The 19,978-nt window shown below is 38.5% G+C and overlaps 1 protein-coding gene across 4 annotated transcripts in view; it reads right to left on the minus strand.

The window, feature by feature from the left end:
• The window catches only part of tsc2 (TSC complex subunit 2), a 46,693-nt gene that overhangs the window by 13,118 nt on the left and 13,597 nt on the right, over positions 1-19,978 (minus strand). For 3 of the 4 annotated variants that reach the window (XM_065295120.2, XM_065295119.2, XM_073814313.1), the window contains exons 24-30: positions 18,139-18,241; positions 17,933-18,027; positions 15,925-16,053; positions 2,856-3,017; positions 1,480-1,635; positions 1,133-1,245; positions 779-1,033 (exon numbers count right to left, since the gene is read on the minus strand). In XM_065295120.2, coding sequence (XP_065151192.2) covers positions 779-1,033; positions 1,133-1,245; positions 1,480-1,635; positions 2,856-3,017; positions 15,925-16,053; positions 17,933-18,027; positions 18,139-18,241 — 1,013 coding nt within the window. The remainder of the gene's footprint in view (positions 1-778; positions 1,034-1,132; positions 1,246-1,479; positions 1,636-2,855; positions 3,018-15,924; positions 16,054-17,932; positions 18,028-18,138; positions 18,242-19,978) is intronic. The other variant, XM_065295121.2, reaches the window with a different exon arrangement.

The following is a 19,978-nucleotide window of genomic DNA, read 5'->3' on the forward strand; positions in this document are numbered from 1 at the left end:
AGGCTGTAAACACATTTATTTCTGCTGTAAAGTTGGGCATTTTAACATGGGGGTCTATGGGATTGACTCCATTGTGGAGCCTCAAGTGGCGAGTCGATGAATTGCAGTTTAAGTCACTTCTGTGTTGGCTTCACAACAGAGACCGGATGGGTTGCCCCTTGTTCCCAACCTTGTGTGACATCCAGTAAACTCCATACAGCCATAATCACCTTTCACTATGTGAAATTACTTAATGATTATTATAATAAATTTGTGAATTTAGTTAGAAAGCATTTGAGATTTTTATTTAAGATGTGGAACAAAAAAATGAGAGGCCGAAAAATCCAAATACATCCCAATTAAATTAAATAGATCCAAATTAAAACGGAAAGATAAAAAGGGGCTCTGAAATTGCCTGGAACTTTTTTTTAAACATCTCGCCTCAGAGGAAAAAAGCATTCAAGGACACGTCGCAATTAATGTGAGAAATGCAGTGAAATGCTCACGAGCGGTCCTTCATTTAGAGCTAGATGCAGAAAAACAGGATGAAAAGTTGAGAAAAATCAGGCCTGCGGGCACGGCATGTGTGAGTCCAACACATTACGACTTCCAAAATGGCAACAGAGACCCTTCGGGCCATGTGTGCCCACTGAAACACCCTTGGAATAAAATAACATGATTTAATTTCTGTGCCACGCACAAATTATGGGTGATAATTACGGAGAAAGTCAAGGTCAAAGAGGCACAGCACGCAAACATAAAAAATTACAACATAAGTTCATCCAGAAAAAACAAATACCTGAGGGTCTGCGGATGAAGATCTCTGCCCAGCCCTGTGTCAGCATGGGCACAAACTCTGCCAGGCAGGACTTCTCTTTGAGAGGAGGGGACGAATGAGAAGTGGATTGTAAACTGTGATCCTCTCCGCCCCTCTGCGATCCCAGGACTTCCAACGGGGGACCGGGAGGAGGCAAAGGGCCACTGTACTCCCCCTCAGGAGACGCCACCAGGGGGCTCAAACTATGAGCTGGGCCGGCCCGAAGAGCGTGACCTCCTAGAGAAAAACATTTGAGGAAATTTAGAAAACAAATCAAAACCAGATTTGGGAATATCCTCCTTGTAATGAATCTGTTGGTGTCACACGTAAGTGCACCTGAAATGGAGCGGACTCGCGTTCGAGTGTTTGTGTTGATCTGCTGGCCGGACTGGGACTCCAGTTTGGCGGGAGCTTCCATCGTCTGGCGTGTGTGAAGTGACGGGTCTGACCTGCAGAGAGCAGATTAATGCTTGTGTTTGGATTTGTGTTTTCCGTTCAATGTTAGACTTGGGGAGAAATGTATAAATAATGTCCTGCTTAATTGACAATGTCATATTTTAGGGTTAGTCTAAATGTTACATTATACATATTTTCAACAATATCACAGTGTACTGTATTACTATTTTTAAATTCATATAAGCGTTTGGCATAAACAAAGCCATTTTGACTGAACTATTTGTAACCTGGTCATTTCTCCTCCTCCAGTTCTTTCCGTCATGTCTAAACCCAGCAGGGCTTGGGTCCGAGACCCGCCGCTGGTTGTTATGGTGACCAATTTATTCCCAACCAGCCACGTCATACTCGGTCCACCGGATAACAAAAACTCTGCGATGGGAGACCTGAGAAGGTGACAGTGATGGTTTAGGAATTCATTTACTTATCTATTTCTTATTTCCTGTTATACACAACCACAGGACACAAGAGAGAGACACTGTTGTGGAAAAAGCACATCTATATCTGATAGGGTTATTTCTCTTCTACTGTTCTCACAATAAAGATACAATACTTTCCAAAACAACAAGCTTAACCAAACAAGGACACTCATCTCTCAAAATCCTATTTACACCCAACATGTTCAAAGTGACATTAAACAAAATCAGTTAGAGGAACAGTTCACCCAATAATGAAAATTACCCCATAATTAACTCACCTTAATGCGATCCTAAATTTACTTAAGTATTTTGTACAGCCGAACACATTTTGAGTTATATTAAATAATATAAATGATATTAAAGTGGACATTTCACAAGATTTTTTTTAAAGCTAATGCAAACACTGATCACCATAATGGTTATTTGATGAAATTGAAAACTCAATTGTGCTGTCAATTATTTTTCTCTTTCTCTGCACTAAATAACAGTGCTATGGTTGGATAGTGCAGATTAAGGGGCAGTATTATTTAAATCACATTATCACAAGGAAGCTCATTGGGCCAAATTTCAATGACCTAATTTTTCACATGCTTGGAGAGAATGGTTTACCAAAACTTAAACATGGAAAAGTAAGATTTTCATGATATGTCCCCTTTAAAACATTCATATTTTAAGAGTATTTAGCTGTCAATATGTCAAGTTTAAATGTAAATACATCTAGATAAAAAAATTTGCAGAACGCCTGCTCCATATTGGTAAGTAAGACGATCACTGATTTTCACCAATGAGTCGTGACTAGTCGTCATATGCGACGTGAAGAAACACGCATTCACGAGAAAAACAAAAAACAATGTTTATGCATTCGAATAGTTTTGGTGAACTATTTTATCATGAACATTATGAACTAACATTAAATAATGCTTTGTTATAGTATAAATCAAATCTAAATTGATGTTAATTTAAAATATACTATAAATATACATACGTTTTTTATTTAAATGTGCTGAATCTAAAAGGTAATAGCTTTACAATAAGATAAAAAACTCACAACAAATGCACAATGCAATGTAAGCATGCTAGTTAAAGTTAGCACTTCCTGTAAAAACTGTTTAACTTCTCTAGCTCTAGTCCCCTTGATCTGTTCACGGTGCATACTAGTCATCATGACCCACAGTTAACGCACAGACCTCTTTGGCAAGGCGGAGAAGTTTGAGAAGACGTATCGCGCCATCATGTCCAGGCAGGTCTCCGTGAGCTCCAGATGAACGGTCTTTAATGCATCATCCGCTTGCATGACAGCATTCTCATCAGCTGAGCCCAAACTGGAGGTGGTGCTGGACGTCTGCATCCTACAGGGAGCGCAGAGGGGTCAGAGGTCACACACAGGCATCAGGGTTAAAACAGGTAGGGGGAGGTCACAGACACAGAAGTCTGATTCACAGCCAGTTCAGAGCGGTAGATTTTTTGATTTAATGGTATGAGATCCCGTGGTCCTGACACTGTGTCCTTAACAGGTGCGAGTCTATAAGTAAAAATTAGCCAATCAGAAAACATTTCATGTTTAATAGATATCAATGGGGACTGTTGGGGAACTGGCAGGAGAAAATGTCTCGCCTGTTAGCATCCCAACTGGTTAGAATGAAAACACAGATTAATATGAAATTTGCCACTCGTCGCTTTGTTGAGACACGGGTGCTAAGGAAACAGCTTCAGGCCAATGAATATATGTGTGTGTGTGTTTTATGTTAAGAGAGGCAGTGAATGATACATTGCATTCAGTTCCTGAATGATGTGACCCACCAAGAACACACAGACATGCAGTTAAAAACAAGTCTTTATTATACTAAACCAAACACAGATCATGTTACTTAATTTTAAGTGGCATAATGCTGATTACCACAAAAAATGTGTTAAACTCATCCCATATTTTTCTTAAGCTAGGTACCAACCAAGGCCAAGTTTTGTGCCTCGAACTGGCGGTGGGAGTCGCGTCATTTTGATTGGCTGTTCGGCATAGCCAAACAGTGCACAAGAAGAAAAACAGAAGAGACGAAGCAAGCAATCTTTGAAAACAAAATGCATTTCTGTATGCACCAAGACTTCTGTTACTTTGGGATGAGTCCAAAATATTTTGTGTCGTAATGGCATTAGACTTTTTTATGAAATTTGTTTATTACAGTTTTCTTTGCTTCTCTAAAACAGATACTTAACTGGGACCTGGTGAAGATATAAAAAGAAAAACTTTCGCAAACCTTTTATTAAGCCACACATTGCCTGCTTGTAACAAACATACACAGACTCCCTAGAAAAGTTCAGCTGGCAGACTGAGAGAAATATTATTTTGAATGTTTCGCACAAATGCACTCGCACACATGTAAAGTGCATCGGGTGATGGCATTAATCTAAGACGCTCATCAGTATTCTGCCCTCAAGTAACCATGGCAACCCGAGCCCAGGGGAAATCAAGCAGCCCTGCATCGTCTCCATACCCTAACACTACATGCCCTCGCATCTTGCGTAACCACACACTGCTACGGAAGATAAAATAGAGCTTTTTCATCGACCCGGCGACCCTGAGAATTAGGTACAAGTGACCGACAGACCCAAACTGAGAGTTGCTAACTGATAGCAGAAATGCTTCAGATCATGAACACGAGCAGTGTTGAAAAACCTCCCTGAACATCTTATCTAGAAGACGACTGGATTCCTCCTAATGCACTTTTATCGATTGAATTTGCTGAGAGAAACATTATTAGTTATATTGTCAGATTCCTAATCTTAAGTCTGAACTGGTTCAACAATTCATCCTCCACCACCAAATTACATATGTGTATGTGTATATATATATATGAAGAGTTTCGTTGCAAAACGAGATAACTCTGTTTTTATTCGTTTATCAAAATATACATACATCTAGACTGACCGATATACCTGTATCTAGACATACAGACAGACAGACATTGAGAACAAACAAACAGATAGAAATCTAGAAAGACAGACAGACAGACAACTTGACAACCCTGAATCACGAAAGAAAGAGAGAGACAGACAGACAGATATTTAGACACACAGACAGACAGACATCTAGACAAATAGATAAAGAAAAACAATATCTATAATAGACAGATAATGAGACAAACATCTAGACAGAGAGACAGACAGACAGACAACAAAACCAAACAGTCAGATTTCTAGACACAGAAAGCCAAAAATTTTGACAGACAGAATGACAAATACATATCTAGTAAGACAGACATTCAGATATCTAGACACTCAGGTCTAAACAGACAGACAGACATACACAAATATTTTGACAAACAGACAGATATCTAGAACGAATGGATTGATGGACAGACAGAAATCTAAACAGACAAATATCTAGAGAGACAGCTATCTAGACACACAGTGAGACAAATATACTGTATATAGAAAGATAGATAAACATCTAGACAGGCAGACCTAGACAGCCATATATGTAGACACACAGCCAGACAAACATCTAGACAGACAGACGGAGATGGAATCTAGACAGTCAGATTTCTAGACACAGACAGACAAACAAACAAACAGACAGAAAGGCAGAAATCTAGAGAGACAGAAAAAACGGATAGATATCGAAAAAGACAGACAGAAATCTAGACAGACATCCAGATATCTAGACACCATGGACAAATAGATCTAGACAGACAGACAACTAGACAGAAAGGCACATCTAGACACACAGATATCTAGACACACAGCCAGAAAAACATCTACACAGACAGAAAGACAAGGAGACAAAAATCTAGGAAGACAGACAGACAAAATCTAACAGAAATTTAGACAGACAGATAGATATCTAGACACACGAACAGGCAGCTATCTAGACAGAAAGATATAGACAGACAGCTATCTAGACAGACAGTGAGACAATATATATATATATATATATATATATATATATATATATATATATATATATAGAAAGACAGATAGACAGACAGACAAACATCTAGACAGGCAGATCTAGACAGCCATATATCTAGACACACAGCCAGACAAACATCTAGACAGACAGACGGAGAGAAAATCTAGACATTCAGATTGCTAGACACAGACAGACAGGCAGAAATCTAGACAGACAAAAAGACAGATAGATATCTAGAAAACAAACAGAAATCTAGACAAACCTCCACATATCTAGACACTCAGACACGAAGATATCTGGACAGATAGATATAGACGGACAGACAAACAACTAGACAGAAAGCACATCTAGACACACAGATAGCTAGACACACAGCCAGACAAACAACTAGACGGACAAAAATCTAGGAAGACAGACAGATGATATCTAACAGAGATATAGACAGACAGAAAGATATCTAGACACACAGACAGGCAGGTATCTGGACAGATAGATCTAGATAAAAAGCTATCTTGACGGAAAGCTATAGCAACCATCCAATCTAGTATTCCCAAACTCCATAGCAATGCGATGGGAATCCCATCAAGCATTCTGGGAACAACCACTCATATTTACATGGCCAAGCATCTCTTGTTACATAATCACTGTTGTTTTCAATCTCAGTGTACGTCTCTCTCTCTCTCTCTCTCTCTCTCTCTCTCTCTCAATTTCAATTTCAATTTATTGGCATGACAAGTGTTACAATGTATTGCCAAAGCATTAACAGTGAATATAGAACATGAAAACAAATGATATACATGAAAAAAAAAACCTATATACAAATAAAAACTAAAAAAAAAAGAATACATTATAGAAATCTATGAACAATGTGTTGTGCAAGAGTATGTGAATATATGTAAGCGCATTACTGAATGGTCGACTCCTCCCTTTTCTTATGGCAGGCAGCAATGTATTGTGCTGCTAGTAAAATACAATTTTGTTTTTCTCCTAATAAATATTGAAGTTGTGCATTGTTGTTTAATTTTGTGAAGTCAGTGCACATTGTTTCAAATTTTGTGTAGAAATTCTGTCTGATTTCCTCATAATTAGGACAGATGATGAGGAAGTGTTGTTCTGTCTCTATATCTCCTCGGTTACAGTATGGGCAAATGCGGCTCTCTTTGGGTAACCAGTTTTGTCGATGTCTTCCTTTCTCTATAGTCAAAGCGTGATTGCTCAGTCTGTATCTTGTCATTGTTCTTCTTAATTTTGAGTCTTTCACTGTGCTTAGATATTCTGCTGTTGTATAATTTCTATTTAGGGTCAAATAACATTCAAGTTTACTTTGTTTTCTTGTTGATTCAGTCCAGTAAGTCAGGTAATTCTCCTTTTGTACTTTTATAATTTGGTTGGGCCGAATTTTGTTGATGTGTGTGTCAGTGGTGTTAGTGTGTTTTTGTAGATTTAGGATCATCTGAAGTAGTGGACTTTTGTCAATGTTCATTTCATGGTTTTTAAGGGCTTTAAAATGATAAGAGTTGGGGTCACTCATTTTAAGATGTTTCCAAAATTTGATGGTTCGTTTCTGGATGCGCATTAGCAGAGGATATTGGCCCAATTCTGCTCTGCATGCGTTATTTGGTGTGTTTCTCTGTACTCTGAGGATACTCTTACAGAACTCAGCATGTAAGGCTTCAATCGGGCTTTTGTCCCATTTGTTAAATTCATGGTTCAGGAGAGGACCCCAAACTTCACTGCCATAAAGTGCAATAGGTTCTATGACTGATTGGAATATTTTGAGCCAGATTCTAATTGGTATTTCAATTTGGATTGATTTTTTGATGGTGTAAAAGGCCCTTCTTGCTTTCTCTTTCAATTCATTCATGGCCAATTTTAGGTTTCCAGTTGCATTTATTTTCAACCCAAGGTATGTGTAGCTTGTAACGTGATCAATTTTGGTGGCACCAAGGGTGACATTTCTTTGTGTCTTCCTCTGACTTCCTGGTCTTTTCTGGAATGTTAAAGTTTTAGTTTTCTTAGTGTTAATATTTAGGGCCCAGGTGTGACAGAATTTATGCAAAATGTCTAGGCTTTGCTGTAGACCCTCTTGAGTTGGAGATAGCAAGACCAGATCATCAGCAAATAGCAGAAACTTGATGGTTGAATCATGTAGTGTGAGACCAGGTGCTGAGCTTTGTTCTAGGAGTTTTGCCAATTCATTAATGTAAATATTGAAGAGGGTGGGTGATAGTGGACATCCCTGTCTTACCCCCCTTCCTTGAGTAAAAAATTCTGTTTGTTTATTTCCAATTTTAATTGCACATTGATTGTTTGAGTACATTGTTTTAATAATGTTGTATACATTACCCCCGATGCCTGATTCTAGAAGTTTAGATAGTAAGCCTTCATGCCAAATTGAATCAAAGGCTTTTTGGAAGTCTACAAAGCAAGCAAATATTTTGGTTTTATTTTGGTTAATGTATTTATCAATCAGGGTACGTAGGGTGAAGATATGATCTGATGTTCTATGATTTGGCAAAAAACCAATTTGGCTTTTGCTTAGCACATTGTGTTCTGTAAGGAAATGTATGAGTCTTGTATTGATGATACTACAGAACAATTTCCCCAGATTGCTACTCACACATATACCTCTGTAATTATTTGGGTCTGATTTGTCACCACTTTTGGATATGGGAGATATAAGTCCCTTATTCCATATGTCAGGAAAATATCCAACACTTAAAATCAAGTTAAATAGTTTTAGTATGGCCAGTTTGAATTTGTGATTTATATTTTTAAGCATTTCATTTAGGATGCCATCTAGTCCACTTGCCTTTTTTGTTGTCAGATTCTGTATTTTATCATTTAGCTCTTTTTCAGTGATTGGGTAGTCAAGTGGATTTTGATATTTGCCAATTATTTTTTCCAAATGGTTTAATTTTTCATATATCTGTGTTTGTTCTGTATTCATGTTTATTTTGCTATAAAGTTGTTCAAAGTGATTTTTCCAGGTGTCTCCATTTTGTATAGTTATTTGTTCATGGTTCTTTTTATTTAGGAGATTCCAGTTGTCCCAGAAACTGTTTGAATGAATTGATTCTTCAATAGTTTCAAGCTGATTTTGGGTGTAACGTTCTTTCTTTTTTCTGAGTGTATTTTTATATTTTTTAAGTTCCTCACAATATTGGAGACGCAAATCTGCACTGTCTGGTTGTCTGTGCTTTTGATTTGCAAGTTGTCTTAAATTTTTTCTTATTCTTTTACAGTCTGAATCAAACCAGTCATCTCGTTTTTGCTCACTAATTTTATTTTTAGTGATTTTAAGGTTGGATATTGTTGCTAAACAATCAAATATGTAATTTATGTTTTCTACAGCTAAATTTACATCATCAGCATTAGGAGAATAATTGTTTTCTATAAAGTTATCTAAAAGTAATTGCACTTGGGGGTGGTCATTAGCAATAAGGTATTTTTCAGTGCTGTTTCGAGACCATCTGTAATTCTTTCTAATGTTATGCAGCTTACTGGGTTGTGGATGTATGTTTGTGTTTTCTTCCCTTTTTAGATATAGAGTCAGTTGGCTGTGATCTGAGATGGGTGTTAGTGGTTTGACTATGAATGCTTTGAAAGAGAACAAATCTAAATCTGTGATCATGTAGTCAACTGTTGAACAACCATGAAATGAACTGTATGTGTATCTTCCTAGAGAATCTCCTCTTACTCTGCCATTGATAATGGATATGCCGAGACTTCGGCAGAGCTCGAGCAGAAGTTTTCCATTTTTGTTGACTTGTGTATCAAAGTTATTTCTTAAAAAATTGACATAGTTTTCTTGAAAGCTCTGTCCAAATATGTAATTATTACCATTGTCTGTGGTGTAATCGGGTAGGGATCCTGTTCTTGCATTAAGATCCCCACACAGCAACACACTTCCTAGGGCCTGGAAATTATTAATTTGATGGAGGGTTTCAAAGATGTTTTCATTATAGTAAGGCGATTCAGAGGGAGGAATATAAACAGCACATAAAAATATATCTTTTGTAGTTTGACTGATTTGATTATTAATTTTGAGCCAGACATGAGATTCTTCTTTTCTGACTAGTTGGATGTATTTGTCAATTTCAAGCTTGTGCCAAATAATTGTGCCACCTGAATCTCTCCCACATGTGATTTTTTCATGCTTTTGAGATGATATTGATATTTCACGATAACCTGGGGGACAAAGAGTGACCTTATCAGTTCTGCGCCATGTTTCTTGTAATATTATTATGTCTGTATCTAAAACACTTTTCTTAAAGTCCAGGGTTTTGGTTTTGTCTCCAAAACTGGATGAGTGTATTCCCTGAATGTTCCACAGTGTTATTGTCAGTGGGTTCATTTGCTTAACAAACAATCTTAACATTCCTCTAATAAACCAACCCGACTTAAACCAGTTAAATATAAATTAACATTATGCAAACATACTGTATGTAGCCTACTTTTACATAATTGTTATAACTATATTACTTTATCATAGTGCAGATCATTTTGTTGTCTTTTACTCACTATTTGTCCATCAGCCGTGTGCAGATTAAGTTTAGCATGTCCTTAATTTCTGTTAGACTGGTGCTTTGGGTGTCGTTTTGGCCTTTTAGGGCCGCAGCGTAGTTCAGTTGCTCTGGCCGTTCTGATCGGTTTGGATTTTGTTGTGGAGAGGGCATCTGTTCCATCATCGGGGCATTTCTCTGTACTGGATGTTTTTTCCGCTGCTGGTATGGTGGCACGAAGTCTTGGTGTTGCTGTCGGTGGTGTGGTACATGGTGTTCACGTATAGGTTGTGGGTGCATAGGTCGAAAACGTGGTTGTTGTTGTTGTCCAGGATGTGGGTACCGGGGGACAGGGTAAGGTTGTTGAGACATAGGGTGTTGTTGACGAAGTCTCCAGGGTTCTGTAGTATAGCGTTCATCAGGATTTTGGGAGAAGACGCTATGTGGTGATATTGGGTGGAAGTGTCTCTTTAGTTGAGGGTTGCTAGATTCTTTGTTACTCCTTGAGGGACTGCCAGGGGTTCTGCCAAGTGCAACATCTTTTAGATTTTTAGCCAACACATTCACGCTGTCTTTACGTAGATGAATGTGGTCATGAAGATGGTGAATGTTCAGTGTAGAATGATGTGCCAGGTGAACGTTTGGCATTCCTGCACATCCACGTGAGATGTCTGTGTTGACTCTCTGTATTGTGCGCAGTTGGAAATCAGTTCTGGGTAGTATGGTGGAGATGACTATTTTAGATGTTGGGAAGGTCTGTGTTGCTTTAACGGCTACGTGCATAACTGACTGTGCCACTCGTTCCTGTTGTGTCCTCAGGTCATTTGATCCCACATGTATGATGATGTGGCTGGGATCACCCAGTTTTTCTTTTTCAAGTTGCCGAAGGGCACTTTCTGTGTTCGGGCACCAAAGTTTTATTGTTTTGTGGTTGGGAAAAAGCTGTTTTTCATTGATGAACTTGCCATTTGAGTCTATTAAAATGACTATTTCAGCATGTCTAGATGTGTTTTTCTGATCCTGCGGTTGTTCAGGAGGCGCATCAGTCTGTGTTGTTGTTGGTGTGTTTGTCTCGGGAGGTGTCAGAAGTGGATGTGCTGGTGGCTCTGTGATATTTGAGCTGGATTGTATGCAGGATTCTGTCTGCTTTTTCAGGCTTTGTATTTCTCTTTCTTTAAAAGTCAGCTCCTCTCTGACACTTTTTAGCTCTCTGTTCAGGGTCTCTCTTTCCTGTTTAAGTTCTTTAATTTCTCCTCTCAACTCTTCAACACTAGTTTGAAGTTCTTTCTTGAGTTGATAAAGTTGATTTTCTAATTGTTGTATATTTTGATTGGATGTTGTGTATGAGAGCATCAGTTCTCTGAGTTCCACCAGTTCAACTTCGTGTAGGGATAGACTGTTTCGTATCTGAGTGACTGACTCCTCCAGCTGTGTGTCACAGTCCAGGATAAGCTCCTCCTCCTCTTCCTCTAGCTCCGCCCCTGAACTCTTGGTCTCAATATGGCCGTCTGCTCTCTTTGCCTGTTTCTCGTTTTCTACCATGGCTTTCAGACTGTGGAAATTTGCTTGGACGGAGTTGAGACATGCTTCATTCCCTTGAAACATTATGGTCCCATTGTGATAAATATTTACAGTCAGAAATGCTTTGCTGGTGTCTCCTTCTTCTTCTTCTTCATGAATTTGAATTTGTCTCCCATTACAGATGCCATGCTTTTTAATATTCTTGTAGTATTTGCAGATGACTGTGTGCCATGCAGTGCTGTTTTCTGTGTAGAGCAGTAGATTTGTGATTGTGGATTTGTCTCCTTTTTGAAAGTAGTCAGCCATTAAAGTCTCTGGATTTTTCTTAAGTAGCTGATGTTTATATGTTTTCTTGTCTTTTGCACTCTTTATTTTCAGTGGATATGTGATTTGATGGGGGAGGGGCGCTCCTCCTGCTGCTGTCTCTGCCTCTGATGTTCCCTCCATTTTCACTCACTAATATGTTGCTAATTTAGCTTTAGCCAGTTGTATATTTCTCTTTTTAAGTTTTTGTTGTAATTTTTAAAGCAATGAAGATAAAGGTAACTTTGTCTTGCCTGTTTGTTGATTGAAGTTTGTTTCCGGATGATTTCAGCTGCATTGTCCTGTTCAGCTCTGCTGCTGCTCCTTGGTTGTTTGTATTCAAATTTGATTGAAATAGAAAAGTCTAAAATGATTGAATTTTCAGTTATCTTGTGAAGTTTTCCTTTATCTTCAGTTTAATGTAGGTTTTGTCGGGTTTGGTTCAGTTTAGAGGTGATAAAATGTTAAAACTTTAAGAGCTGAATTGAAGCATGACCTCTCATCATTTCTCTCTCTCTCTCTCTCTCTCTCTCTCTCTCTCTCTCTCTCCAGAGATATCGGCTTTGGAACGACACGGTTATGCAACAAGTTTTTATCTTTTCAGTTTATAACCAGCATCAGTTATTTTAGTTAAACACGAATCCAAAACAAAAACTGTGATTGGTCACTCCACATGTCAGTCTCTTCCTGTCTAAGGGGGCGGGACTTAAACAGAAACTGCTGCAAATAGGACCACATTTTAAAGGTCAAGAGTTTGAGTTTAAGACTATCCACGTGTAAAAACACACAACAGAAAGAAAAAGAAATATCAAGTCTCAGTTTGTGTATCTCAGCTGGACTGGACGTCCCATTTACAGTTTAATCCAAATCTTTGTCAAAAAACAAACCGACATTCGAATCTTAATTTAATTCCAATGGGAAACTCTGGCTAGACAGGCAATAAAACTTTAAACCTTTAAAAATCATCATCCAGTACAGCTAATGAGAATATTTAAATCTACCTTTATGAACTTTTCATGTATCAACTTAAACTTTTTGATTTTTCTGCAGAGCTTTATGAAACCTGATTCACTGCCATAGCGCATAGAAAACTTTGTTCACCAGCTCTTCAGACCTTTGTAAAGCCTCTTCATCATCTCTATTAGCTGCAGACAGATGATCTCCAGGCATATAATGTGTGTGGTGTAGTGTAGATGATGTGATTTGTCAGTATAATTCGCATTGCATTAACAGATGACAGCATGGATTATAAATGTAAAACGGTGAAAGAGACGTTGTGTTCATGGGACTGGTCTTCAACAGACATTTACTCAATCAATTAATATCTCATATTTTCAGAGGAATATTGCCAGGTTATTTGCCTGGAGAGCCAATTCACCCCCCCCAGCCAAATGTTTTACATTTTGTATGGGAACAGATTCAACGTCTTCTCAAAATTTTATAAATTAGGTGGACAGCCTGATTTCATGGGAATTTTTATGAACCTTTCGAGTTGGTTTATTTTATTAGAAAAAAGTAATCTAACACCACCCTAACCCCAACGTCACGGGGTGAAAGCAAAACATACAGAAATGTGCTAAAGTGGTTGTACGATTGAATATCAATGAGCTACTTTGTAAAATACGTATGAAATATTTTTGGTTAACTAAACGTATGATATATTTTTATTTATTTATGTAAAATATATTAACATTAATATTATTATTATAAATGTTATTAATATTATATAGTATTTTAAAGAGTTTAGATGCAAAACCCTCTAAGTGCATCTGACATGTTTTTCTTTTAAATTATTTTTTATTTCAATGGAAACCTGTATTTCTGAACAACCCAAGGCCGGTATTAAATGGATAGATAACTTTAAAATGAAAATTTTGTCATCATTTACTCATCCTCATGTTTACTACAACTGGGTGGGAACTTAAAAAAAAAAAACGCTGACGTGGAAAGAGTTAAGCATGCTTCCAAGCATATTTGATCATCACTTCAACAGTTGCACGATATAAATGTTAATGTATAAATTAGATGAATGTTGGTCTATAAAATAAACACCACAGTCTTAAATCATATTTTCATTGTGTCTTTGCTGCGTCTGTGTTGGTTGGGAACTGCGCTCTGTTTCAGTCACACTTGTTCTGAGGAACTACTTTGTTTGGCGGAAGAGTAATATTTGTACTAATATAATTTCAGCTTATTTGTGTTTTATTTTATAAAATCCCGCTAACGTTATGCATATGAAGTAACCGTTTTATAAAAGCAATAAACTCCGCGAAGCAGTGGGGTTACAGTGCATTTTATAACCGCTTCGCGTCGTGCCTAACAACGGACCTTAGCTGTTATAAAATGCACTGGTAACCCACTGCTTCTTGGGGCTTATTGCTTTATTTTAAAGTGAACTATCCCTGTAAGCGGATTTAAAATGAAAGTATTTGAGAGCATTCGGTTATTATTATTATTATTATCTCATTTTTGACGGAGGAGGGGTTTAGCAACTTTTGCATCTGATCTCCTCGTATGACATTTAAAATAATTTTCAAAGAAAGGTAAACTTGTTTATCTGGTCACATTCTGTACAATAAAACCATGAATGCAATCAGTTTCATTTAAAGGAGGTCCAGCATTTTTGCTTTATTTGATTCGACAGCGTTGCTAAAAATGTCTCAAATGTCACATTCAGCACAAGCAATGTTGACTTTAGCCGAACAAAACATCTCGGCAGATTTCCTTCAGGCTACCAGGAAACCGATGGCAATGGGATCAAGTGAGATTTGTCCCCTTATTATGCAATAAGGCAAATTCTCCTGCTGCTGGCTGAGAGCTGACAAAAAAATTTATTACATCCAGTAGCCCCAAGGTGTTGAACTGATTAATAGAGTCTATGGTAATTAGATGTAGTGTATTAATAAATCAATCACAGATGCTGAGGGTGAAAATGTCTCTAAATGCATTAACTAGGATACTGCAGGCTATGCTGCCCTCTGCTGGTCCGGTGAATATCATTGGTTTTAGCAGAAAGGGAACATGCACCTTAGTCAGGAGACGGCACATAAAATTTTATATACACAAGAAGTTTTGTTTAACATAAAACTAATAAATGGCATTCTGCATTACTTTGACTCTGTTCCACATACAAAGCTGTTGTATGGCTTCTCAAGACCTTGAATATAGCGCACAGATTGCTTTATAGCTATTTTGGTTCCTAACAACCATAGACCCTATTCACATTTATTTTATTGAAAAGTGGCCATGATTTTCTTATAAAAAAATACACACATTGTGTTCAATGAATAAACTAAGTCACAAAGATTTGTTTCGTTATGTATGAATAAAGAGAAACATTTTCTTGGCTCTTGCAGTGATATTTTTACACTTTATATTCGTGATTTCAAATGAACCTTGGTACATAAATGATGGACACTTTACCTGTGTCGTGAGGAAAGAGAATATGATGCTTTTCATGGCACTGAATGCATCGTGAGTAAGTGAAGGGCCAGATGGGCAGCAGGCTGTGTAAGAGCAAACACCCCCCCTAGTGATCAGAAGTTGAATTATCGCTGCCCATCCCATTCATCAATCTCGTTGTTGGAAAGCGTAAATGTCAAGGAATGTCAGCCCCGTCTTTGTGCATGCTACACAATGTCGTGTACGGCCATTTGTTCAGAAAAATCAAATGAAGAACATTGTAAACAGCACTAAAAGCATTGTGAACCCAAATGCAACAAGGGGTTAATAAAAAATAAATAACGCACAGTCAAGCTGTCAGTCACAAAGCCTCAGCGCATGCAATACTATCACAAACAAAATGTAAAAAAAATACAAAACCCTCCTCCAGCATGCACCCTTTCCCTCTCAATCAGAACAACCCCAAACCACATGGCCACGCCCACCCCGCATCACCAAGACAACGTCCCACCCTCAAAGCCCAAGCCCCACCCACCTTCCCTGCACACAGGAAAAAGAAAAGCAGGGTTTCGGTTGATGAAGTAAAAGAATTGGCTGAGGTTACCAAAAATGCTCTACCTGCGCACCGCATGTTCGGAAACACTGATGCTTCGTGAGCGGAAGGCGTCCATGGCCGACAGATCTTTCAGGTCTTTAACGGGCGAGTTTGCGCTGGGGCCTTGCTTCACCACTTTGGTCGTCCGCAAACTGTCCCGAGGGCGAACGGGTCAGGTGCGTCAGGGTGACCAGGTACGGTAGTGTCGGGGGAAATTTGGGACATTTCGAGGTCGAGCAACCACAGTATGGCCCAGAACGTTCCAGCAGCATGGCACCACGTGGAGGGGGAGGGCGGATGGGGGCCGGGGAGTGTCACAATTAAGGCCAGCGACCAATCGCAGGTGACGGATCCGAGGCCCACACCCAGCACGCAAGGCCCAATCAGAGGAGGGGGGAGGGGTCAAAAAAGGCAGTGAAAGGAAAACAAAGTAACTCGGTCAGCAGTGCACACTAAGGACTAGAAAACAGGGATGACATTGAAACAAAAAGAGAAAAGAAAACTGGGAGGAGAAACAGCATAAACAAGATCAACAGACACATGACAAGGCAAAAGCAATACTTTTAGCATTCTACCAAATGAATGAACTAGTGAAAGAAACAACCGACAAAAGAGCACAAACATATTTGTACAAGGGAGAAAAGCATTCAGACACGCTGTGATCTTTATACAGGAAATTAACAGTATTTTTAAACAGTGGAATGATTGTTTGTATATGTATGTTAATACAGTAAATTAAAACACAACTGGATGGGGTGAAATTCGGGGCTGGAACAGAGAATATGCCTCTCTTGAAATCAACAAAACAAACACACAACCTTTTCAAAATAGGGATTTAGCGTTATATCGGCCTATAATCGGATATATCGGATCGGCAGATAAAAGCAAATTATTCCACTATCGGATATTGACAGATTGCTTAAAAACATTTCATGATCAGGACTGATTATACCCTGGCAAATCAACAGAGGGCGGAAAAACGCATCAGAACTCCGAATGCTGGGTAACAATGACAACAGAATTGTGGTTTGTACGCTTTGTACCTTTAGGATCTTTCGGGATTGTATATAAACATTTTCCACTAAATGCGGCACAAAACGCTTCCATTAAACGAGAAAAGCTGTAGCCGCGCGGCGATACCACCGCTTGCCGCGTACCGTGTGAAACGGCCTTTACATGGAAGTCCCCATTTTGAACATTTTTTCAACAGTAGTTTCTTCACAATGTTGTCTCAGACAATGTCATGTCTGTGGTGGCTACCGTAGCTTCTCTATGCATTTCGAAAGGGAGGGGTGAGCGATGGACTGAGCCGTTGGTTACAATTCGCAAACTCATGCAGCTAAAATCTAAACACTGCACCTTTAAATCACACGCTATATAACAAACTACTAATGACTTTTTAAGCTTTTCATTCAAAGTCCAGCCCCAAAGAAAGAAAGAGAAAGATACAGAAAGTACAAAACAGAATCAAACACAACAAGATGCTCTTGTCACTGTGACACAGTGGATGATGATGAAATTTTACTAGTTATGATCAGCCTGGAAAACCTTGATGCAATATATTGATTTTTATATTGTTATAATGGTTTAGTGTTGTTACTATGGTGATTTGCTTGTTCAATTGCTTGTGTATAGGATAGTGATTGTTTCTACACCAGATACAATAAAGGAAAAGAGCAAAGAGAAAGATCAAGAGAATAAAGGAAAAGGCTCGCATCTGATTGGGCAGTTTAAATCCGTATGTCATAAGCATCACCACAATATAATTTCCCCACATCTTTAATTATTACTCATTGTGTGATGAAATTATTTATGCCAATTATATATATATATATGGCTTGGTATAAATATATGACTACGGTTTTTTTAATCATTAAATTTTTTTATTGCAAAACAATGGTGGCTAGCAAAACACAAGCCAATGAGACACCTGAATGACGCTCAAGTCAAGTCCCTCGCACGGTATGAAAAAATATACTGATGTCCATCTCTGAATGTGTGTGTATGAGTGAGATGGGTGTGTGTTTGTACCTCTTGGGTCTTTCGTTCAGACTGGTGCTGCGGGCTCTGAAACTGCTCTGTTCGTGTGTGTCATCAAACGGCAGGAGAGCGTTTGAACGAAGACCCTAAACAATGGAGCACAAGTCTTAAAGTTTAATCAACTAAAAGCGTCCAATTCTCACAAACTATTGTTTTTAAAGTGGTGGTGCAATTTCCAGCTAAAACATTCAGCTGACCTTAGTGATGTACTGAACAAAGTCTTTTCTGAACGGCAGCCGGCAGCGGATGAACCACATGGCGATCACATGATGGGCTAGAGACACTATGTACTGATTAAACCTATGGACAAAATGAGAATACCATTTTTCCATTTCCCAAATGAGAATAACATTTCTGACCCCAAGTAATACACTGTGGCTAAATATATGCCAAGTATTAGTAATGTTTGTCTTAGCAAAACCACTAATGACTGTTTCCAAACACAAGAGGCCATAAGTAAAAAATAAATGAGTAATAACAACGAATGGTTTAGTTTAAATGTCAGTGGAGCAGAAAATTACTTGAATGCTAAATCATGAAACTCAAATGTCATAGTCGGCAAAATCAACAAAAATAAACTCAGTAAAGAAAGAAAGAACATTTTAAACTTTAATACTTTCAGTCACTCAAGTCAGTAGCTGCGTTTCCATTGTAGATTTGCGCAAAACGTTAGCGTTATTTTCTAAATGTCGATAAAAGGCTATTGCGAAATGACGGTGTTTTCATTAACCAATGATAGTGGACTTTTTCCTGTCGCGATAAGTCATTACAACCGACTGATGTTGGTAGGTTCACTAATATCACATCCACCGCTCTTATGTTTAATCAAAGGAGACTTAAGAGTATTATTCAAACATTAATGCCAAGAAAAGAGCGGCAACGTAGGCGTTTCTTGGAGGTAATAGTACATTATATTAAAAAAGCACCCATTTCATTGCTAAAAACCTATGCTATTTTGTGTATTTGGTATAATACAATGTGATCGTGTGGTTTATGGTTAAAAAAACATCACTGTAAATTTTTGTAACTCCAGATTTCCCTCTCATCCTGAAATGCACTGATTTGAAAAACGCTGTGTCCCTGATTGGCCAGCTAATCTGTAAGTTGTGATTGGTCTGAATACCTATGACATCAGCCGGAAATGTGACGCTCTTTACCATGTTTAAAAGATTCGCTCACAATGCAATGCTAACAGGAGTTAACTTACAGGCTGTGAAGCGGGAGGAATTATGATAATGTCGGTCTTGTCTACATCACCAATAGCAGGAAGTAAACTGTTGCCTACAATCCGTGTGTTTGTTGTAGTCCAAGAAAAGAGATTTATGTGTGAGACGATAACTCGTTCCATCGTTTACTTTGTGGTCTGTACCATTTGCATTTCTTTAACATTTACTAACACACCAAAGGAAATGAAGAGTTTCGCTGCAAAACGAGATAACTCCGATATAACTCTTTTTTCAGAAATCTCGTTTTTTGGTTGTGCATTCCAATTAAAATCAATTCAACTGCAGTTGGTTTGTTTTGATTTAAACCTTCATAACTTAAAAAATACAGCTAAGTAGCACCATAAAACAAAATAATAACATGATAACATAATAATAAACATAATAAACACGCTCTCTCCCTCCCGCTTATCCTCTGCGATTGTTTCCACGCTGCCCGCTCCCAGCCAACTCTCTCTGTTAGATACTGACAATGCCACTGACACACTTTGTTCCACTCTTACATCCTGCTTAGACACATTATGCCCTCTGACATCTGGACCGGCCCGGGTCACACCTTCTGCTCCTTGGCTAACTGAGGTTCTCCGTGAGCATCGCTCCACACTCAGGGCTACAGAGAGGAAGTGGCGCAGATCGAATGATCCTTCTGATCTCTGCCTCTATCAATCTCTTCTTGCCTCCTTCTCCAAGGATGTCTCCTCTGCAAAGACCCTATACTACCATTCAAAGATTAACAACTCACCTGACTCTCACACTCTCTTCAAGACCTTCTCTACCCCTTTTTGTCCCCCTGCCCCTCCACCTTCATCCGACC

The sequence above is a fragment of the Paramisgurnus dabryanus genome, chromosome 4 (assembly GCF_030506205.2).
Source record: "Paramisgurnus dabryanus chromosome 4, PD_genome_1.1, whole genome shotgun sequence".
In the NCBI taxonomy this organism is placed as follows: domain Eukaryota; kingdom Metazoa; phylum Chordata; class Actinopteri; order Cypriniformes; family Cobitidae; genus Paramisgurnus; species Paramisgurnus dabryanus.